Source organism: Aethina tumida, chromosome 4 (assembly GCF_024364675.1).
Source record: "Aethina tumida isolate Nest 87 chromosome 4, icAetTumi1.1, whole genome shotgun sequence".
NCBI classification, from domain to species: domain Eukaryota; kingdom Metazoa; phylum Arthropoda; class Insecta; order Coleoptera; family Nitidulidae; genus Aethina; species Aethina tumida.
In genome coordinates, this window is record NC_065438.1 from 14820834 (window position 1) to 14838261 (window position 17428).

General features: G+C 32.3%; 2 protein-coding genes across 5 annotated transcripts; both read left to right on the top strand.

Moving 5' to 3' along the window:
• The first annotated feature begins 552 nt into the window (after positions 1–552).
• LOC109601699 (protein ECT2) lies at positions 553–13481 on the top strand. Of its 4 annotated transcripts, none has more exons than XM_049966829.1 (12): positions 553–1367; positions 1541–1881; positions 3390–3602; positions 3749–3892; positions 4312–5124; positions 6717–6854; positions 9724–10083; positions 10141–10534; positions 10594–10754; positions 10811–11284; positions 11896–12153; positions 12580–13035. In XM_049966829.1, exons 1-12 carry the CDS (start codon positions 1286–1288, stop codon positions 12631–12633), a joined length of 3432 nt encoding a protein of 1143 aa, XP_049822786.1. In that variant the 5' UTR covers positions 553–1285; the 3' UTR covers positions 12634–13035. The 4 variants fall into 4 exon arrangements, with proteins under 4 accessions (XP_049822786.1, XP_049822784.1, XP_049822785.1 ...); XM_049966827.1 differs by lacking the exon at positions 12580–13035 and adding an exon at positions 13271–13481 and having other exon boundaries at positions 556–1367; XM_049966828.1 differs by lacking the exon at positions 12580–13035 and adding an exon at positions 13271–13481 and having other exon boundaries at positions 556–1367; positions 9727–10083.
• Positions 13482–14030: 549 nt separating this feature from the next.
• LOC126265340 (protein ECT2-like) lies at positions 14031–16370 on the top strand. Its single transcript, XM_049966421.1, has 3 exons — positions 14031–14111; positions 14168–14455; positions 16347–16370. Exons 1-3 carry the CDS (start codon positions 14031–14033, stop codon positions 16368–16370), a joined length of 393 nt encoding a protein of 130 aa, XP_049822378.1.
• Positions 16371–17428: the final 1058 nt, after the last annotated feature.

The following is a 17428-nucleotide window of genomic DNA, read 5'->3' on the forward strand; positions in this document are numbered from 1 at the left end:
ATTATTTTAAAATGGGTGATTGTAAAAAATATCAGATTTTTTTATAAATAAACAAATAAGTATCATTTTTTTCTTCAAAGTATTCAACTTTTTTGGTTTATTGTACATAATTTGATAAATATGGACTAAATTAGATAATTTAATTTGATTATATTATTATTTATTATAAGTATTTTTATAAAAGAATAGCCAAAAAGGAGATTGTTTACCAATTTTGTAGAGCTTTTTTGCTTTTGGTCATTATTCGAAAACTACTAGATAGTTATATATCCATAATTTAATTATTTAATTAAATCATTATTAATTCTATAATGGAGTGGAAATTCCAGCTCATAAACTTTTCCAAGAAAAACTACAGGTCTCGACTTGTAACATTTTAAATTAATCAAGTTAACAAAACTTTAAGCCATTTCGTATTAATTTATCCACAAACCACCAGGTACAGGCGCGGCAAAAGCGTCGCGCCAAATTTAATATTCAAATCCAATTTACCTGCCAGTAAATCTGTAAATGCACTCGTCCCCGTTACGGCCGTTACACACCAGAAACCCAAACGTGCATAATTCCTTCCGCCGTCGTGAATCTATCCCCCGACGCCAACCAGTTCGTCCCCCCGTACTTTTTCGTCCACGTCCACCCACGAATTAAATCAACAGTGGCGGTCCGGGACGACGCAAATATCCGTCGCCGAACGATGGACGCGTGTGTGTGGTGTTAATTGTGCTAAAAACTTTTATGTAACGAACATTTTGCGACGTTTAAAAATACCGAATTTTTCGAAAAAGCGCCGCACAACCGAATTTCCTGAAATCCATCTATTTTCGTGTGGCGGTTTTTTCGCCCGCCGTATCCGTGACTCACGTCGCCAACAGAACGAACGGTCAACGTAGATTTTGAATGAGCATTTAAAAATAATTTTCCAATACGTTTTTATTATTGTTGCCGTTTTTATTTCGGCGTGCGGACTTCGTGCCCGCGAAACCGTCCCACGACTGACGTGAAGTCAGTTTCATTCGGGCCAATGCAAATAGTAATTTTGTACCTGACGATCCGAACCGATCCGCGTTGACCAATGAAAACGCTAATTTTAACTTCAAAGTTTCTAGGATGCATTTTTTGTTCCAAACAAAGTAAAAAAGGCGTAAAATGCGGGCAAAGTGGTTGCAAGTGTGTGAAACTATGTCTGTGAACGGTTGTGTTGTTTTATAGTACTTGTTTATTGTGGAAACTCTGTTTACTGTCGTTTTTTGATTGATGTTGTAACTCGAAAAGTCGCTTGGCCAAAATGGACGTAGTTAACGCTCAAATTAAGTCGCAAAGTTCAATATGCAGCGAATCGACAGCGGACGAAGCCCCATCCCGTACTGGTAAGCCCCGAAAGCCCCCGAAACCGTTAAAAAATGATTGTTATCTAAAAATACACATCACAATTGTTAGGTTATGTTGACTTGTCCAAGGTTAAACGAACGCAAAACCTTAATTCACACACACACACCGATTTCCCATTTCCCAACGTGAAATCTAATGCACGATATTTTAGCTTCGACCATATTGGACCGACGGATATGCTTGGTAGGCGATTTACAAAATGACGTTCCATTACGTAGGGCTGCTGACACATTTGATGTACCTGTTGTGACATCCAACGATGGAAGGGAATACATTGATGGAAGCTTTAGCACGGTGTTCGTCGTCAAGGAATTCGAAGGCGACATTTTCACATATCTGTCCAGGGCCAAGCAATGCATCCTTGGACCACCTGCCCTCCAACAACTTGCCCAACAAGAGAAACCTCTTCCATGCAACACACGGCCACTTTATAACCTGGCCATGAACGGTGTTGTTTTATGTTTGACTGGATTTAAAGTTAAAGATGAATTGGTTAGTACAGTTTTAAAACTAGACCTAAAATTTCATCGAAATAAGCAAGATCCAAGTAGCAGTTTTATTAATAGTTCATTTTGTAGTCTGAGGGCTGATAACACAAATTTATTTGAAATTCAAATTTTTATCCAACACTAAGATTTTGATGTTGCCTATGACTATATAGTGTTAATTCAATCTTGAATTTTGTTTTTATATAACTGTTAATCGATCATTAATAATTAAAGTTAACTTGTGATATTTTTACAATTCCATATTAATTTTGTATTAGATTTGAAACTTTTGCCCTAATTATAAGATTATTCTTAATTCACATACAATATTATCTATAACACAGAAATTTTGCTAAATGTATTACAGTAATTTATGAGGGAAATAACATTTTGATGTCATCTATTCCCATCAAGTTTTAAGTTCAATAAAGAATGTTATTTTTACACATTTATTGAGTATTAAGGTTGACTTATGATATTCTCATAATTTAACAATAATTTTGTCTTAAAATTCAAATTTTTGTCCAAATATATATATATTTATTTTTGATTTATAAACAATATAGTCTGTCAGCAAAAATTGAGCTAAATGAAGAGTACTAATATAGTAGGGAAATAATATTTTGTTGTCACCTATTCCTCAATATTTTTAATTTATATACAATAATGTATATCAGAAGAAATTTAATTAAATGAAATTGAAGAAATTTAGGAGGGAAATAACATTTTGAAGCTGTCTATTACCTTCAAGTTCTGAGTTCAATTTAGAACGTTACTTTTACACAATAGTGTGTTGATCATTGAGAATTAATATTGACTGTGATGTTTTTACAATTCCACAATGTTTCCTAAAATTTAAATTTCATATTCTCATAATTTCACATTAATTTTGTTTTAAAGTTCAAATTTTTATCCAAATATACCTTATTTTTGATTTACATACAACATTGTCTGCAGAAATTTAGCTAAATGAAATGTAGTAATTTAGAAGGAAAATAGTATGTTGATGTCATCTATTACTCATCAAGTATTAAATACAATTTAGAATTTTATTTATACACAATAGTTGTTTTTACATAACGTGTTGATCATTGAGAATTAAGGTTGACTTGTGAGATGCTCATAATTTCATTTTAAATTTTAGGAGGGAAATAGGATTTTGATGACATCTATTACTCAAGTTTTAAATACAATTTAGAATTTTATTTTTACATAATGTTCATCATTGAGACTTATTATTACATTAATTTTGTTTTAAAATTTAAATTTTTCTCCAAATATACAAAATTATTTCGGATTATAATACAATATTTAGCTAAATGTGGAAGGAATTGATATTTTGATCTATTGCTTCCATCTCTTATGGTCAATTTTTAATTTTTCTTATCTATTAATTGTTGGGAATTAACATTGCATGTAATAATATCAAATTTAATTTATCTTATTGTTTGTAATTATCTGTAATAATATAATGTACAATTGTATAAAAGATAATACATTTTTTTTTTCTAGCAAAAATTAGTTCCTTTAATTCATCATATGGGAGGTTCAATACGAAAAGATGTATCTGAAAAAGTGACACATTTAATTGCAAACGTCGTCGGTGGAGAGAAGTACATTTACGCCAAAACATTCAGGGTTCCCACCATGAATCGTCAGTGGGTATACGATAGTTGGGAGCGGCGTAATGATTTAGATTTTAGAGCCACCCAAGACAAAATTATAGTAAGTATTGCTAAAACTTAACTCAGTATCTTTTGTTAATTTTCTATTGAAACTGTGCTTACATTAGGACCATGGATAGAGGTAATCGTCTCTTTAGCAGCCTCCTTGTAGCAATCCAAATTTGTAACACAATTTGTATTTTTTAGAATGAACATAAACTGAATGTCTTCCACGGCGTGAAGGTGTGTTTCTTTGGGTTCGCCGGCGATGAAGAGAGGCACATGACTGAAGTACTGATTGAAAATGGGGGCACTGCAACTACAACAGATGATCCAAGTTGTACCCATGTGGTAAGACAGATTTTCAAGCCAAATTTTATTGTTTCTGAAGGTTTTTCTAAAAATTTTTGTGAAATTAACTCTTTATTTATGTTTGTGGTACGAAATTTATATGAAAGTTTTGTTTATTAACTGAAAATCAAGTGTATTGTAATATTTGAGCCTGTGTTGTTACTCTTTGTGTATCATTTTTCTTTTGATTAATTGTCAAAGTTATGTTGAGCAATATTGTACCAATTACTGAATTATAGTTAATTAATACAATATTATTTTATCGATATCAATCTGTGAGTAGAAACGCAGGCACAAGTAAAATCATCCGATAATGCACATTTCCTAACTTGCCGCACCGTATCATCCTTCTGTCATAGTTTGAATACTCGGTGCGTCCAATACAATTGGTATCTCATATGCATGGTCGTGGGTTTTAGGTAATGGAACAGTCAGAAGTCTTCACACTGGAGCCAACCAGTGGACCGCTTTCCCCTAAACCCAAACCTCCCGAACCCGTCGCCTCCCCAGTCCCCGTCCAAAATACCCGCACCCCCAGTCAGTTGAATAGCTGTTGCATTACCGGCATGTTTTCCAGCAAAACACAAACAATGTCATGTCTCGAAACGCTGAAAGAAACGTCGCAAGACGAGCTGTCCAACGGCATGGACAGCATGTGTTTCGAACAGTCGTTTGACCTGAACTCCACGCACGCGGGCTACAGAAAACGTAAATTTCCGTCGCCCGAACAGTCGAGCGTGAACGCAAAACGAAAGCGCGACAAAAGCTACAGCGAGAAACGCAAAAAGGTCACCGAATTCTTTAAAACACCAATAAACCTGTTCTCGAACCGACGTCGTACAATCGACGCCACCAGCTTCAGCCAAAGCATGAACGACAGCGTTCTCTCGAGCTCGGGCGTGTTCAACGTCGAAACGGTCCAAAACTTGAGCTGTTACAACGACGACACGCCGCGCGGCGTCAAACGACTGAAAAAGAGTCTGTTCAACCGAACGTTCAGCTCGTCGAAATTTTTACGCAGTTCTAAGAACAAAAAGTGCGATCTGAACGCCACAAGGTTGTCGTTCGGCGAGGCGGAAGAGCCCGACGGCGCCGACAAGATTAATGCCAGCTGTTTCCCTGACTTTTCCCTGAACACGAATCACCATCACACCCTCCACGGTCGTCACCCCTCCCATAGCGAATCTAACGAAGTTAAAGTAAAGGCCGCCCGAGGGATCTCTGCATCATCGGTACTAACTTCATTTCACTGTATAATGGCGCTCTGTCGAGAAGTTCCCTTTCACCTCAGTTCATGCATTCTTAACTATAACTACAACTTATTTTTATTTTAGCATGAATTATTTGAGTTGGTACTAATAATTCTAAAATTTTGAGAACAGTTTTGACTTTAATACTTTATAATACAAATTTCGGGAGCCAGTACATTTTTTAGCATGAAGATTTGACATATTTTTTACATAGATTAGTACTAATAATATTACATGGTATCTCAATGGTACGAATATTTACAGACCAAAGAGAGAACAATTTATGACTTATGTGTTGGAAACTCAATTTTTTAAAATGCTGTTATCGTAAACCGTATTTTATGTATGATTCTAATAATCAAAATTCATGTTTACTCATACTTACGTAAAAAATATGACATAATTACTAATTTTTAATTATCAATCGTTAATATGCAATAAGAATGAATAAGTTAAATATTATATTTGGGAGATTAAACATAGTCACTCTAACTTATAATTGTCAGTATATTTCATGATAATTTAAATGTTTCCAAATTTGCCAGAAAAATTGTTCATATATTTTTTAAAACATGGATTTTTCGTACATTATTAATAAATTATTGGGGGATATATTTTTTAAAGTATGTGGCTTATTTTACATAGGTAAATGTCTGTATAAAGTAATATATGTAACTTCTTTATTTTAATGTCATAATTAAGGAAGATGTAAGACAAAAATAATTTAAATGTGTTAAGTAATTTCTTGTCTAAAATTATTTTAAAAATTTCTCAATTTTGAATAGATTTTAAAAAGTCAATATGTATATTATCTATTAATTTAGCAACAATTTATTCATATCATAAAATTTAAATATTTTACTGGATAAAATATGCAAAATATCAATTTAACACTTTGTTTTCAAAGTTATCTATTTTTTGAAGATTATATAGATATTAAATATTGAATAATCTTTTATCATTTTTTCTTTCTATGTTAGAAATAAGCACATTTTGACTAGAATTCCAATAAATTTAATATTTTCATTAAACGTCTAATAAGTACCAAAATTTGTTAAATTTTGAGTGGAATTCCAAAATATTCGATATTTTTACCAAACATCGAATAATTATCAATGATTATCAAATCTATAACTTTTCAAATCTGCTAAAATTAACGTAAAAAAGGGTTTGAGTTATCAAAATGCGGTTTGCGACAGTTAGGATTAAAAAAAATTGACGTCCTGATGTTAAAATAAGTCTCTGCATCTGGTCCGGAAATCCTCATAACAGTCGAATACAAACAATACTTTAAAAAACTGGCAATTCCTGATAAAATGGGTGAACTTTTCGACGGAGCATTTTACTAACGTTGTATCGGTTTTCAAAAACGACCCAAACGTAACATAAAAAATTGGCAATTTGACCTTAAACCTTGTCCACGTGGTGTTGTGTCCTTTTTGAAAACCAGTCTAGGTGTTTTTATCTCACAAACATCCTGCTCGTACCCCGCTTACCCCCACACAAACCGACCGAGGTTCACGTGTTGAGCTCCGACACCAAAAGCCGGCCTAACCTATTGTTCTTCTATTCAGGTTGTGGACGAACAGCAGGGACGGGGCGAGAGGCCGGGCGGATTCGGCGGTCGCGCCCATATCGTCAGGGCCGAGTGGTTCTGGACGTCGGTGCAGAAGGAATACTGTCTCGAAGAGACGGACTACATAGTGGACGAAGTAAGTAGCTTGCCGCCTTTTTGGAAGTTACGTAGGATGCTTAATATGCGGGCGGCGCAGGTTCAGAGGCCGCCGGCCAGTCCGGTGCGGATCAATAATAACGATTACGATTGCGATTTCGTCACGGTAACCATGGATATTGATCAGTTTCAGGAAGCTGATTGTCCGACGTGCTGCATCATTAATTAACTTGACTGTGATGTCTTGAAACTACCAAACATGGAACAGTATTATGATCATTTGTGTTCCTACTGACTGTGATAGAAAGTTGCACAACTATAAGTATTTATACACCTTGTCAAACAAGACTGATAACGTCGATTAAGTTTTGCGAACTATTCGGTACATATTTTCTGAAACAAACTGTATATAATTGTTTAAATTCGTTTCTAAGCTTTATTTATTTGTAATATTATTATCTTTTATATAAATTCTGTTTCTATTCTTATTGTATTTCATGTTCCAAATAAAACAATTCATAATTTTGACGTCTTCTTTTCAAAATTCCCGCATTATGGTTTTAATAGTAAAAAACGCGATTTGGAAAAAAAACTATATCGACATGAAAATACAGACTAATTTCTGGGTAAGAAGTGACAAGGTGTAATTTTACGTATAATTGTGTTTTTGTGAACTGTGAATTGTTCTTTGTTTCAGTTATTTAGTACTTTACTTTGTTAGGTAATACGATTTTTTAAACATATTTTGATGAATATTTACATTTTTGGTGGTTTTCAAGTGTAGTATGATAATTGGTTACACATTATGCAATCAACTTCTAAAAACTGTTTCTCAATATCCACTGATTTATATTGGTTTATTCTTAAAAACAATTGCTTTAAATAATTTGTTTATAATAACAAACCTGAACCTGAAGCCAACTTCATACTTAAGTATAAGTTTAGTATGATTTGATAAAATTTTAGTATCTATAGATATCAAGATATTTTAAGTATTTTGATTTAAATGTTTCCTAATTTTGAGCAGGGTTCTATAAATTAAATATCATATATACAAATTTTATAATAACCTAGACAATTATCAATATTTATATGTTTAAAACGATTTGCCTTATTTTAAAGAGTATCTTACATATTTAAAAAAGGTGTAGGATAAAAATAATTTAAATAATAGTAGGTTTTTCAAATATTTCTCTAAAATTCGATAAATTTTTATTACGAATATGAAAAGATCTATTTATCTGGTTATTTACTTTTTAGCAGAGTTCAAATTAAATTGAACATACTATTTTCAAAATTTATATATTTAAAGTAATTTTCTTTATTTTAATGTATGTAATAATTAATGAAGGTGTAAGACAAAAATAATTTAAATGTAATAAGTGACTTCTTGTCTAAAATTATTTTAAGTTACTCAATTTTAAATAGGTTAGAAAAAGTCATTATGTATATTATCTATTAATTTATCAGAAATTTATCTATATAAAATTTAAATATTTTACTGGGCAAAATTTTATGCAAAGTATCATCAATTTAATATTTTGCTTTCAAAGTTACCTATTTTTTGAAGATTTCTAGATTTATATTAAATATTTAATAATTATTAAAATTCAAATATCTCTTATTATTTTTTCTATGGGAATAAATTCAATTTTGAGAAGGATTCCAAAAATTAATTATTTTTTTAAATACATATCGAATAAATATTAAAATTTGGTAATTTTTAAAAATTTTGGCAATTAACAACAAATTAACATTGAGGTTTATAAATTCCAAAAAAATCTAATATATTTTACTAAATTTTTTACGAATAATTATTAAATTTAATAATTTTTCAAATTTTTATTTTGAGTAGAATTCCAATAAATTCAATATTGTCATTAAACGTCGAATAAGTACCAAAATTTGATAAATTTTGAGTGGAACTCCAAATTATACGATATTTTTACCAAACATCAAATAATTATGAATGATTATCAAATCAATAATTTTTCATATTTTTACTAATTTTCTTTTCTATATTAAATATGAAGACATTTTTTGACTAAAATTGCAAAAATCGATTTTTATTTCTAAAGAACGAATAATTATCAAAATAATAATTCTGTAATTTTTATATATATTTTTTTCTATATTAAAAATGGGGAAATGATAAATTTTGAGAATGGAATTACAAAATATTTGATATTTTTACCAAACATCGAATAATTATCAATGATTATGAAATCAATAATTTTCTATATTTTTACCAATTTTTTTTCTATATTAAATATGAAGACATTTTTTGACTAAAATGGTAAAAATCCATTTTTATTTCTAAAAATCGAATAATTATCAAAATTTGATAATTCTTCAATTTTTTATAAATTTTTCTTTCTATATTAAAAATGGGGACATGATAATTTTGAGTAGAATCCCAAAAATTCAATATTTTTACTAAACATCGAATAATTATCAAAAATTAATAGTTTTTTAAATTTATATAATTTTTATAAAAAAAATAAAAATGAGTAGAATTCCGGTAAACTCAATATAATCATTAAAAAATCGAAAAATTACCAAAATTTGATATTTTTTTAAATTGTTATCAATTTTTGTAAACTAAAAATGAAATTTTTTAAATTTTGAGTAGAATTCCAAAAAAAATTAAATATTTTTACATCGAGTAATTATCAAAATTTCTCTATTTCATCAATTTTTTAAAATTAAAGATCATCATTGATAATTTTTTTGCTTCTGAAATTTTTGCTCAATCTTGGTATATTGATAAAAATCATTTGATACTTATCCAGGCACCTCAAAGTTACTATCTATCAACGAACCCTGACCTTAAATGACTGTATTTTATGTTAATAAGTTAACAAAATGTTAAAAGTCATGTTCAGTTTTAAATTAATCATTTTTCCTAGCAGATCGACAATGTTTTATCGCCAAATGCGCGACGTGACTCCAACCTGGCTACGACTCCTGGAAGTCATAGCCGACGGAAGCGGAAACGGCTGCAGAACGAGATTCTATCGTCGTTGGCACACGACCATCAGTCACCATCGCTCCATAAACGACGTTCGTCTATCAGCGATGCCGGTCTGCTGTCGTGTTCCGGTTCCTTCCTGGACTTTACCCACAGCCCGGACGCATCAGGCGCGGCTGGCGCCGAACCGCCCGTCCCCGAAACGCCTAAAAAACAGCTCACCGCCCGTCACCAGGTGTTCCTCGAGCTGGTGCACACGGAGAGGAACTACGTCGGCATCCTCGAAACCATCCTCAACGTAAGCTTACTTATTTTGCTTAATTGTATCTAGTTGTTATTTACCAGTTTGGTTTAGTTGTTTAAGAAAGAGCTGGAGGAGATGCCGGACGACACCGCACTCCTGAACAACACGGAACTGAACCTAATCTTCGGTAAACTGCCTCTGATCTACGAGGCCCATTCGCTAATGTTCAAGGAGTTCGAGTTTTACCTAAACTCTTGGACGGAGGAGGCCAAGATCGGCGACACGATCGTCAAGTTCTCAACGAATTTGCTGAAGGCTTATCCGCCGTTCATCAACAATTTCGAGGTGATGAAGGAGACGATTGACAGCTGCGACAATCGGTACCCGCGCTTCCACGCTTTCCTCAGAGCGAAGCTGACCAAACCGGAATGTGGCCGACAGAGCTTGCAGGAATTATTGATCAGGCCCGTTCAGCGACTGGGCAGCATCAGTTTGTTACTCAATGGTGAGGGAGTGGATTTATTTTGTTGACTGATTTTGTGTTTATTAAAAATTGTGTTGCAGACATTTTAAAGCACACCCCGAAGACAAACCCCGATCATGCCTCTCTCGAACAGGCTCTAGCAGCCCTGAGAGAAGTAATGACTCACATAAACGAGGACAAACGGAAAGCGGAATGTCAAGTGAAGATTTTTACGATCTTCAACGAAATCGACAATTGCCCTGTAAGTAAACCTTATCCTGTGACTCGTAACCGGCTTATTGACTGCGTTGGTTACAGCCCGAAATAGTGTCCTCACACAGAAACTTCGTGGCGAAGACGGAGGTCATTGTGGTCAGCACGTCCGACGGTCTGGCGAGCAAGGGCAGCAATCTGGTCCTGTTCCTGTTCTCCGATCGGCTGGAGGTGTGCAAGAAGAAGTCGAAGGCGTTCAACAGCTTGAAAAGTCCAAGCACAGTGAACAACCTTCCGACCAAAGCTCTCTCCAAGTACAAACATATCAAATTGTTGTCGCTGAACGCGATCAAACGGGTCCTCGACATGAGGGAGTCGGACCATTGCGAGAACGTGTTCGGTCTTGTGTGCAGGCACAACGACGAAGTGAAGGAGCAGCTGTACTCGTTCCGGGTCGTGGTGAACGACGACTCGGACCGGGAGGCGGGCAAGACCGACGACCTCAACTACCTGGACAAGCCTGATTTCGTGCGGACGCTCACCAGGCAAATGGCGAACAACGCTTGCACGGCCGATGCAGTGAGTATTGGTAGATCTAGATTTACTTTGTTTGGCTCTTTTCTAAAGTGGATGGATCGTTTCGCTATGCGGTGATTGCTTCTTACTTTCTTCTTTTATTATGATTTGTATTAGCTTTTAAACTCTTTTAATATACTCTTAGTTTTCAGCAATCTTTTTATTTTCGATACCTTGTCTACTAACTTTCTGGATAGGTTCTTGCCATTAATTGTAACTTAGATTTGTCCACACTAACTATCCTAAGACATTTTTTCTATTTATATTATTTATTTGTAGTTTAAAATTATATTTCTGCCTATCACACTGGTTTAATAATTATTTGTGGATTAAAATTAGCTTAAAAAATGTCAAAATTGTCTCAGTCTCCTTATTGAAACAAATTGAGTGCCATTGGGTGGATAACTAACTATCTGAACTGACAAATTTATTCATCCCAATCGGGCCTTAGCATTAATCCTAAACGTCAATTCGCTATGTAGCTTTGGAAATTGGTTGTCAGCTTCAACTGACAACTATAATAAAGATGTAGAGTAAGTTTTCACTATTTCTACTTAAAGAACCAAGTTATTGTTCAACATATTAAACCGCGTACCTTAATTCTTTGCCCACAGGACCAGTTTTTGGCCTATATCGACCCGCAGCAGCTTGACATCGACACCACCGACCTGAACAACGGCACGCTCTCGAAGGCGTTCAAGTTCGCGACGAGAACGCGCCTGAAGGTCGGACGTGCCTTCTCGTTCAACAAAACGCCATCGAAGCTGAAGCGGGCCGTCAGTTCGATGATGTCGCCGTTTGGCAGTTCCACCAATCTGACGCCTGCGTCGCAACTTGCCCAAATGAAGCTGGCCAGCTATACGAACATCAACGTGAGTATACTATGCCGTTTGTTTGTTTGCATGTGAGCGTGAACCTCGCCTAATTATTGGCCGTTGACTGTGTTTGAAGATGATTTGGTTATGTTAAGTAACTATTATGGAATTTTGCCCTCTAGTTAAATTCTTAAGCTTTTTTTACAAATATAAAACTACATATTTATTTATTTATTTATTAATAAATACTTTTTTGTCTATTACACTGGCTTAATAAATATTTGTAGATTAAAATTAATTTAAAACTTATAAAAAAGATAACTACTTACTTATTTATTTTAGAACAAGCACTGACTTTAATAAATTTGTGATCACAGCTTGAAAGTATAGAAAAGACAGTCACTTCAAACAAGTTAAATTCGAGGCAACTAAAACACGTTGTTTAATAAAACCGCTAAATTGTATATTTTTGCTAATTTTCAGATGCGTCGTGAATCTAAAATGTTCTATCTGATGAACGCTTTGAACCTCTTATAGCTCTTGCTTCTGCTTTTGTTACTATTTTTGTTTTCTAATTTACATTCAATGTGAATAATTTGGCTTTACTTTATATAAAATTTACGTTTCTATTTATAATTTTATAAAGAATATATATTTTTATTATGATTTTCGATTGTGATAAGTTAAATGAGATTATTGAAGACAATGTTGCATGCTTACTTTATGGTTTCGAATAAATTAATTTTAAGCTGCAATGAATTGTTTTATTTAACAACCATCAGTGCCTGTTCATTTTCCATTTTTTTCATCTGTTTTGTCATACCGTTTTTCGTTTGTGTGTTAACATTGTCATGTTTATCAGATTCATATTTTCATTCTCATATCTAAATCGTATCCTAAATTTCCAACTGTTTTACTGTTTTTCGTTTGTGTGCTCACATTATCACTATATAAAATTCATATTTTCATTATCATCTTCAAATTTTGTCCTAAATTATTGATAGGTAAGTATATTCTCTGTTTTTTAAGATCTTTCTTCTGTTTTCAGTGTTAGGAACCAATGAAAAACAAATAAAAGCGACTTATAATATATATTTTTATAAAGTTGTAGTAGAAAATTAGAAAATAATAATTTTACTGAACGTTTTTGATAATGGTTATTTTTGATTTACAGGAGTTAGGTAATGCAGAAAATTCCGAAGAATCTCCTCCCCCAGTAGCTCCAATGTCAGTACAACCTACAAGAAAAATGAAATCGGCCTCGCTAGGCGTGAATGCTCTCAAGCGATTATAAAGTTATTTATAAGTTTTACCTTTTATTAATATATTTTATTGAATCAAATATATTTGTACAGATATTAGTATAATATAAGAATGAACATTTTTATCATCTTTTATTTCGATTCCCTTATATATTTTTTTAGAAAAAATGATGATAATTGTGAATTTTATAAATTTGTAGTTGTTTCATTCTGGAATATTTATTGTATTATATTTATTCATTATTTTAAAAATATATTAGACTACTAGTAGTTTTATATTGTGTTATGTAATGCACCTTATAGGTGCCAGTTTTTTGAATAAATCATTCATTATTCAGATTTTGTGTTTTTCATTTAACCTTCCTACAAAATAATTGTGCTAAATTAAATAAATGATATCCAATATCATCTTTAGTATAATACCAAAGATTATTGATTGATTTATTTAATTAGATCAATTCCAAAAGTGAAAACTATTAAAAATAACATCAACTGAAGATATTTGCGATCTTCATGGAAATCGACATTTCCCCTGTAATTCACTCTTGTCTTGTGACTTGTAACAAGTTTATTGGCTGCGTTAATTTTTGCACAGACATTTTAAAACACACCCCGAAGATAAATCCCTATCACGCCTCTCTTGGACAGTCTCTAACAGTCTTGAGAGAAGTAATGACTCAACACAACGACAAACGAAAGTCGGAATGTCAAGTGAAGATATTTAGGATTTTCAACGAAATCGACAATTGCCCTGTAAGTAAACCATGTCCTGTGACTTGTAACCGGCTTATTGACAGCGTTGGTTACAGCCCGAAATAGTGTCCTCGCACAGAAACTTTGTGGCGAAGACGGAGGTCATTGTGGTCAGCACGTCCGACGGTCTGGCGAGCAAGGGCAGCAATCTGGTCCTGTTCCTGTTCTCCGATCGGCTGGAGGTGTGCAAGAAGAAGTCGAAGGAGTCCAACAGCTTGAAAAGTCCAAGCACAGTGAACAACCTTCCGACCAAAGCTCTTTCCAAGTACAAACGTATCAAATTGTTGTCACTGAACGCGATCAAGATTGAAGGATTGAAATATGACAAATTATTAACTAATTTTGTAAGTTTTAGTTATTCAGAGAATAATTTTTGTGTTTTGTTGAAATTGTTATAATAATTACAATATATAAATAAAAAATATTGAAATGATCTTAATTAATATTATTTTGAATTATTTTAAAAATGATTTAAATTAGTTTTTGAACTAATGTGATATATTTTAAAAATATTTAAAATGTTTACGTACAAGAAATAAAAATTAACTATTTTCATAACAAAACCAAATATTTTACGAAACGTAAAATAGTGCATATCAAAACATTTTAAATGTTATGAACAAATATAATAAAAAAGATCGAGTGATTAGAAATTTTTCGTGCCTATGAGTTGAAATTTCACGATATACGTCAATTACTTAAATGTTATCAATATGTAATATTCTATTTAATAATAATGGCAAATTGTTAATTGTATTTACTCTTATACTGTTAAATAAATAGTTAACGGTCATGGTTCACAACACCCAGTTACTTTTTTAAAACTTTATTTTATAGACAATTTTACTATTAAGTTCTTTATATAGATTAAAATTAAAACAATAAAATAACAATATACATATATTTCGTTGTAATAAGCGACGAAAACAGAATTTGGATCTATGAATTCAAAAATACCACTTAGGTTTATTCAAAAAAGACATCACTCTTGTTTTTCATTTATTATTTCTTTGAACATAATTTATTATTGTGTCTTATAACTCATTCATCATTTGTAATGTGTTTCTATAAATGGTATTCTTTAAATGTTGTTTCATACAGTTACATATATTTTGTACTTTTTTATTTATTTAAATTGTTTATGAGATTCTGTACGTGATATTATACAAATATTAAGAAATTTGAGAAAAAAAAATAAATGAATAAATAGAATTAATAAATTATATGAATTACCTGATTTTTAAAATTATTTTATACTTTCACTATTTTGACATATTTTTATCAACAATGGATATTTTAAAAATTATTTATATTACTCAATTTTATAATTATTTCTGTGTATGTAATACTACATCTACATTTTTAGTATAATATCAAATATTAAACCTGGTTTACTTAATTTAGAATATATATAAATAGGAAAAAATTTTTATTATTTATTGAAAAAAAATTTAATTCATTTACTAAATTTGGACGAGTAAATAAACGGTTTTTTGTAATTAAATAATATAAAATTAAGATATTTTAAAGAATTATAATAAAAAATGCTTAATTTTCGTTATATTTAAAGTGTTTTCGACGAAAAATTGTTGACTCATTGAAACATTTATATTTAGGGGTTCCACCAAATCTTACTCATTTCCGTGATAGATCCCCAGTTACCAATTAACAAATAAGGGTTTTATACTTTGTAGAGTGTACTTTATTGTTTGGTAACTGCAGCACATGACTGATTCAATTTTGTTGTACTGACCTATTGATTATATTTAATGTTTCACCTTCATCATGTTGATGATGAAGTAAACCATTTGGTTAACAGATTAACTGTTAACAAAGATAATTTCTCACACACACCACAACTTTTCCTCTTACTTCAACGGATTCCCCTTGTTCTATCTTACCGTCAATGTATTTGTGGCAACGAACGTTGAAGATTGTAAATACTGCTTATTTATTAGGTATGAACCGGGTATTGTTCTAGGCACGAATGTAGGTCAGGCTTTATCGTAAATTGTTATGGCGCGAGTTGATAGTGAAATGGAACCTAATATTATGTTACCACCATTGAACTTCTTTAAAACAATCGTTCGTGGTATTCCGGTTTACCTGTAAATCGCTTATGGTTTGATGTTAACCGCATTCCAAAATTAAAATTAAACAATTAATTAACCCAATACATACTTACCTTAGTTATATTGAATTAGTATGTATTCATAATGATTTTTGTGTCCTTAGATAACTGATGATGTCAATAAGTGATTTCCCAATTAAATTGGGACATAAAATGGAGTTTGAACACCCAAATATTGTTCTATCAAGTTGGGATTTCAAGATGACCACTCCACGCACAACTTCACAGTGGGACATATCTAATTAAAAAGTCATAAGTGTAGTCTCTGACACAAATCAACTGATAATATGAACTTAAAATGATTTGATGGGATTTGGGACAACAAACACAAACATTCCTCAACCAAGTTGAAGATGTCCACTCCAGGTAGAATTTCACAATTAAAAAATGAAAGGTGTGTTTTATATGAAACTCGACATCTGATAATAACAAATTATAATAATTTAATCGAATTCCCAAATGATCTGGGACAACAAATGGAGTACGACTACACAAACATTCCTCAACCAAGTTGAGAAATTCAAGATGTCCACTCCAGGTAGAAATTCACAGTAGGAGATATCTAATTAAAAAGGCAAAGGTGTGTTCGAGGTAGACCACTCCTACCATCTCTGTTGGATTCACTCAGTGGTCATCCCACCATTATCTTGTCATCTAATTAACGAAACACGAACCGGTACTTCGAACCAATGGGAAAGACAAATACGTTTATTTGATTTTATGATGATAATTAGTCTTAGTGATTTAATTGATGTGTTGATAAATATATTTGTTTGTCTGTAATTAACAATGACGATACTAAAACTGGGAAGCTGAAATTTGAACCTTCCTTGGGATTGTAAATAGGCAAACACTATAATGCTGTTGTTGCCATTTCTACCCATCACGTACCCAATAAAATTTATGTTTAGTGGGAGATAACGCAGACAGACAACGTTTAGAACAAATCTAAAATTTATTAAAATAAAAAAACGTTAAATATTAGATAATTTGTGAGTTATTAAGGTTAGGGGATGGGGGAAATTTATTGCGGGTCCACCCATTTCGTATCGGATTAGTTCTGTGTAATTCGATACACCGGCAATATATTATGACCGAAAAAAGTCAACTTCCAATAAATTATTGGTAGTAGTGTCGAATAAAGCGCAGTTTTTTAACACGTACAAATGAGCTTTGGGTCTGGTGT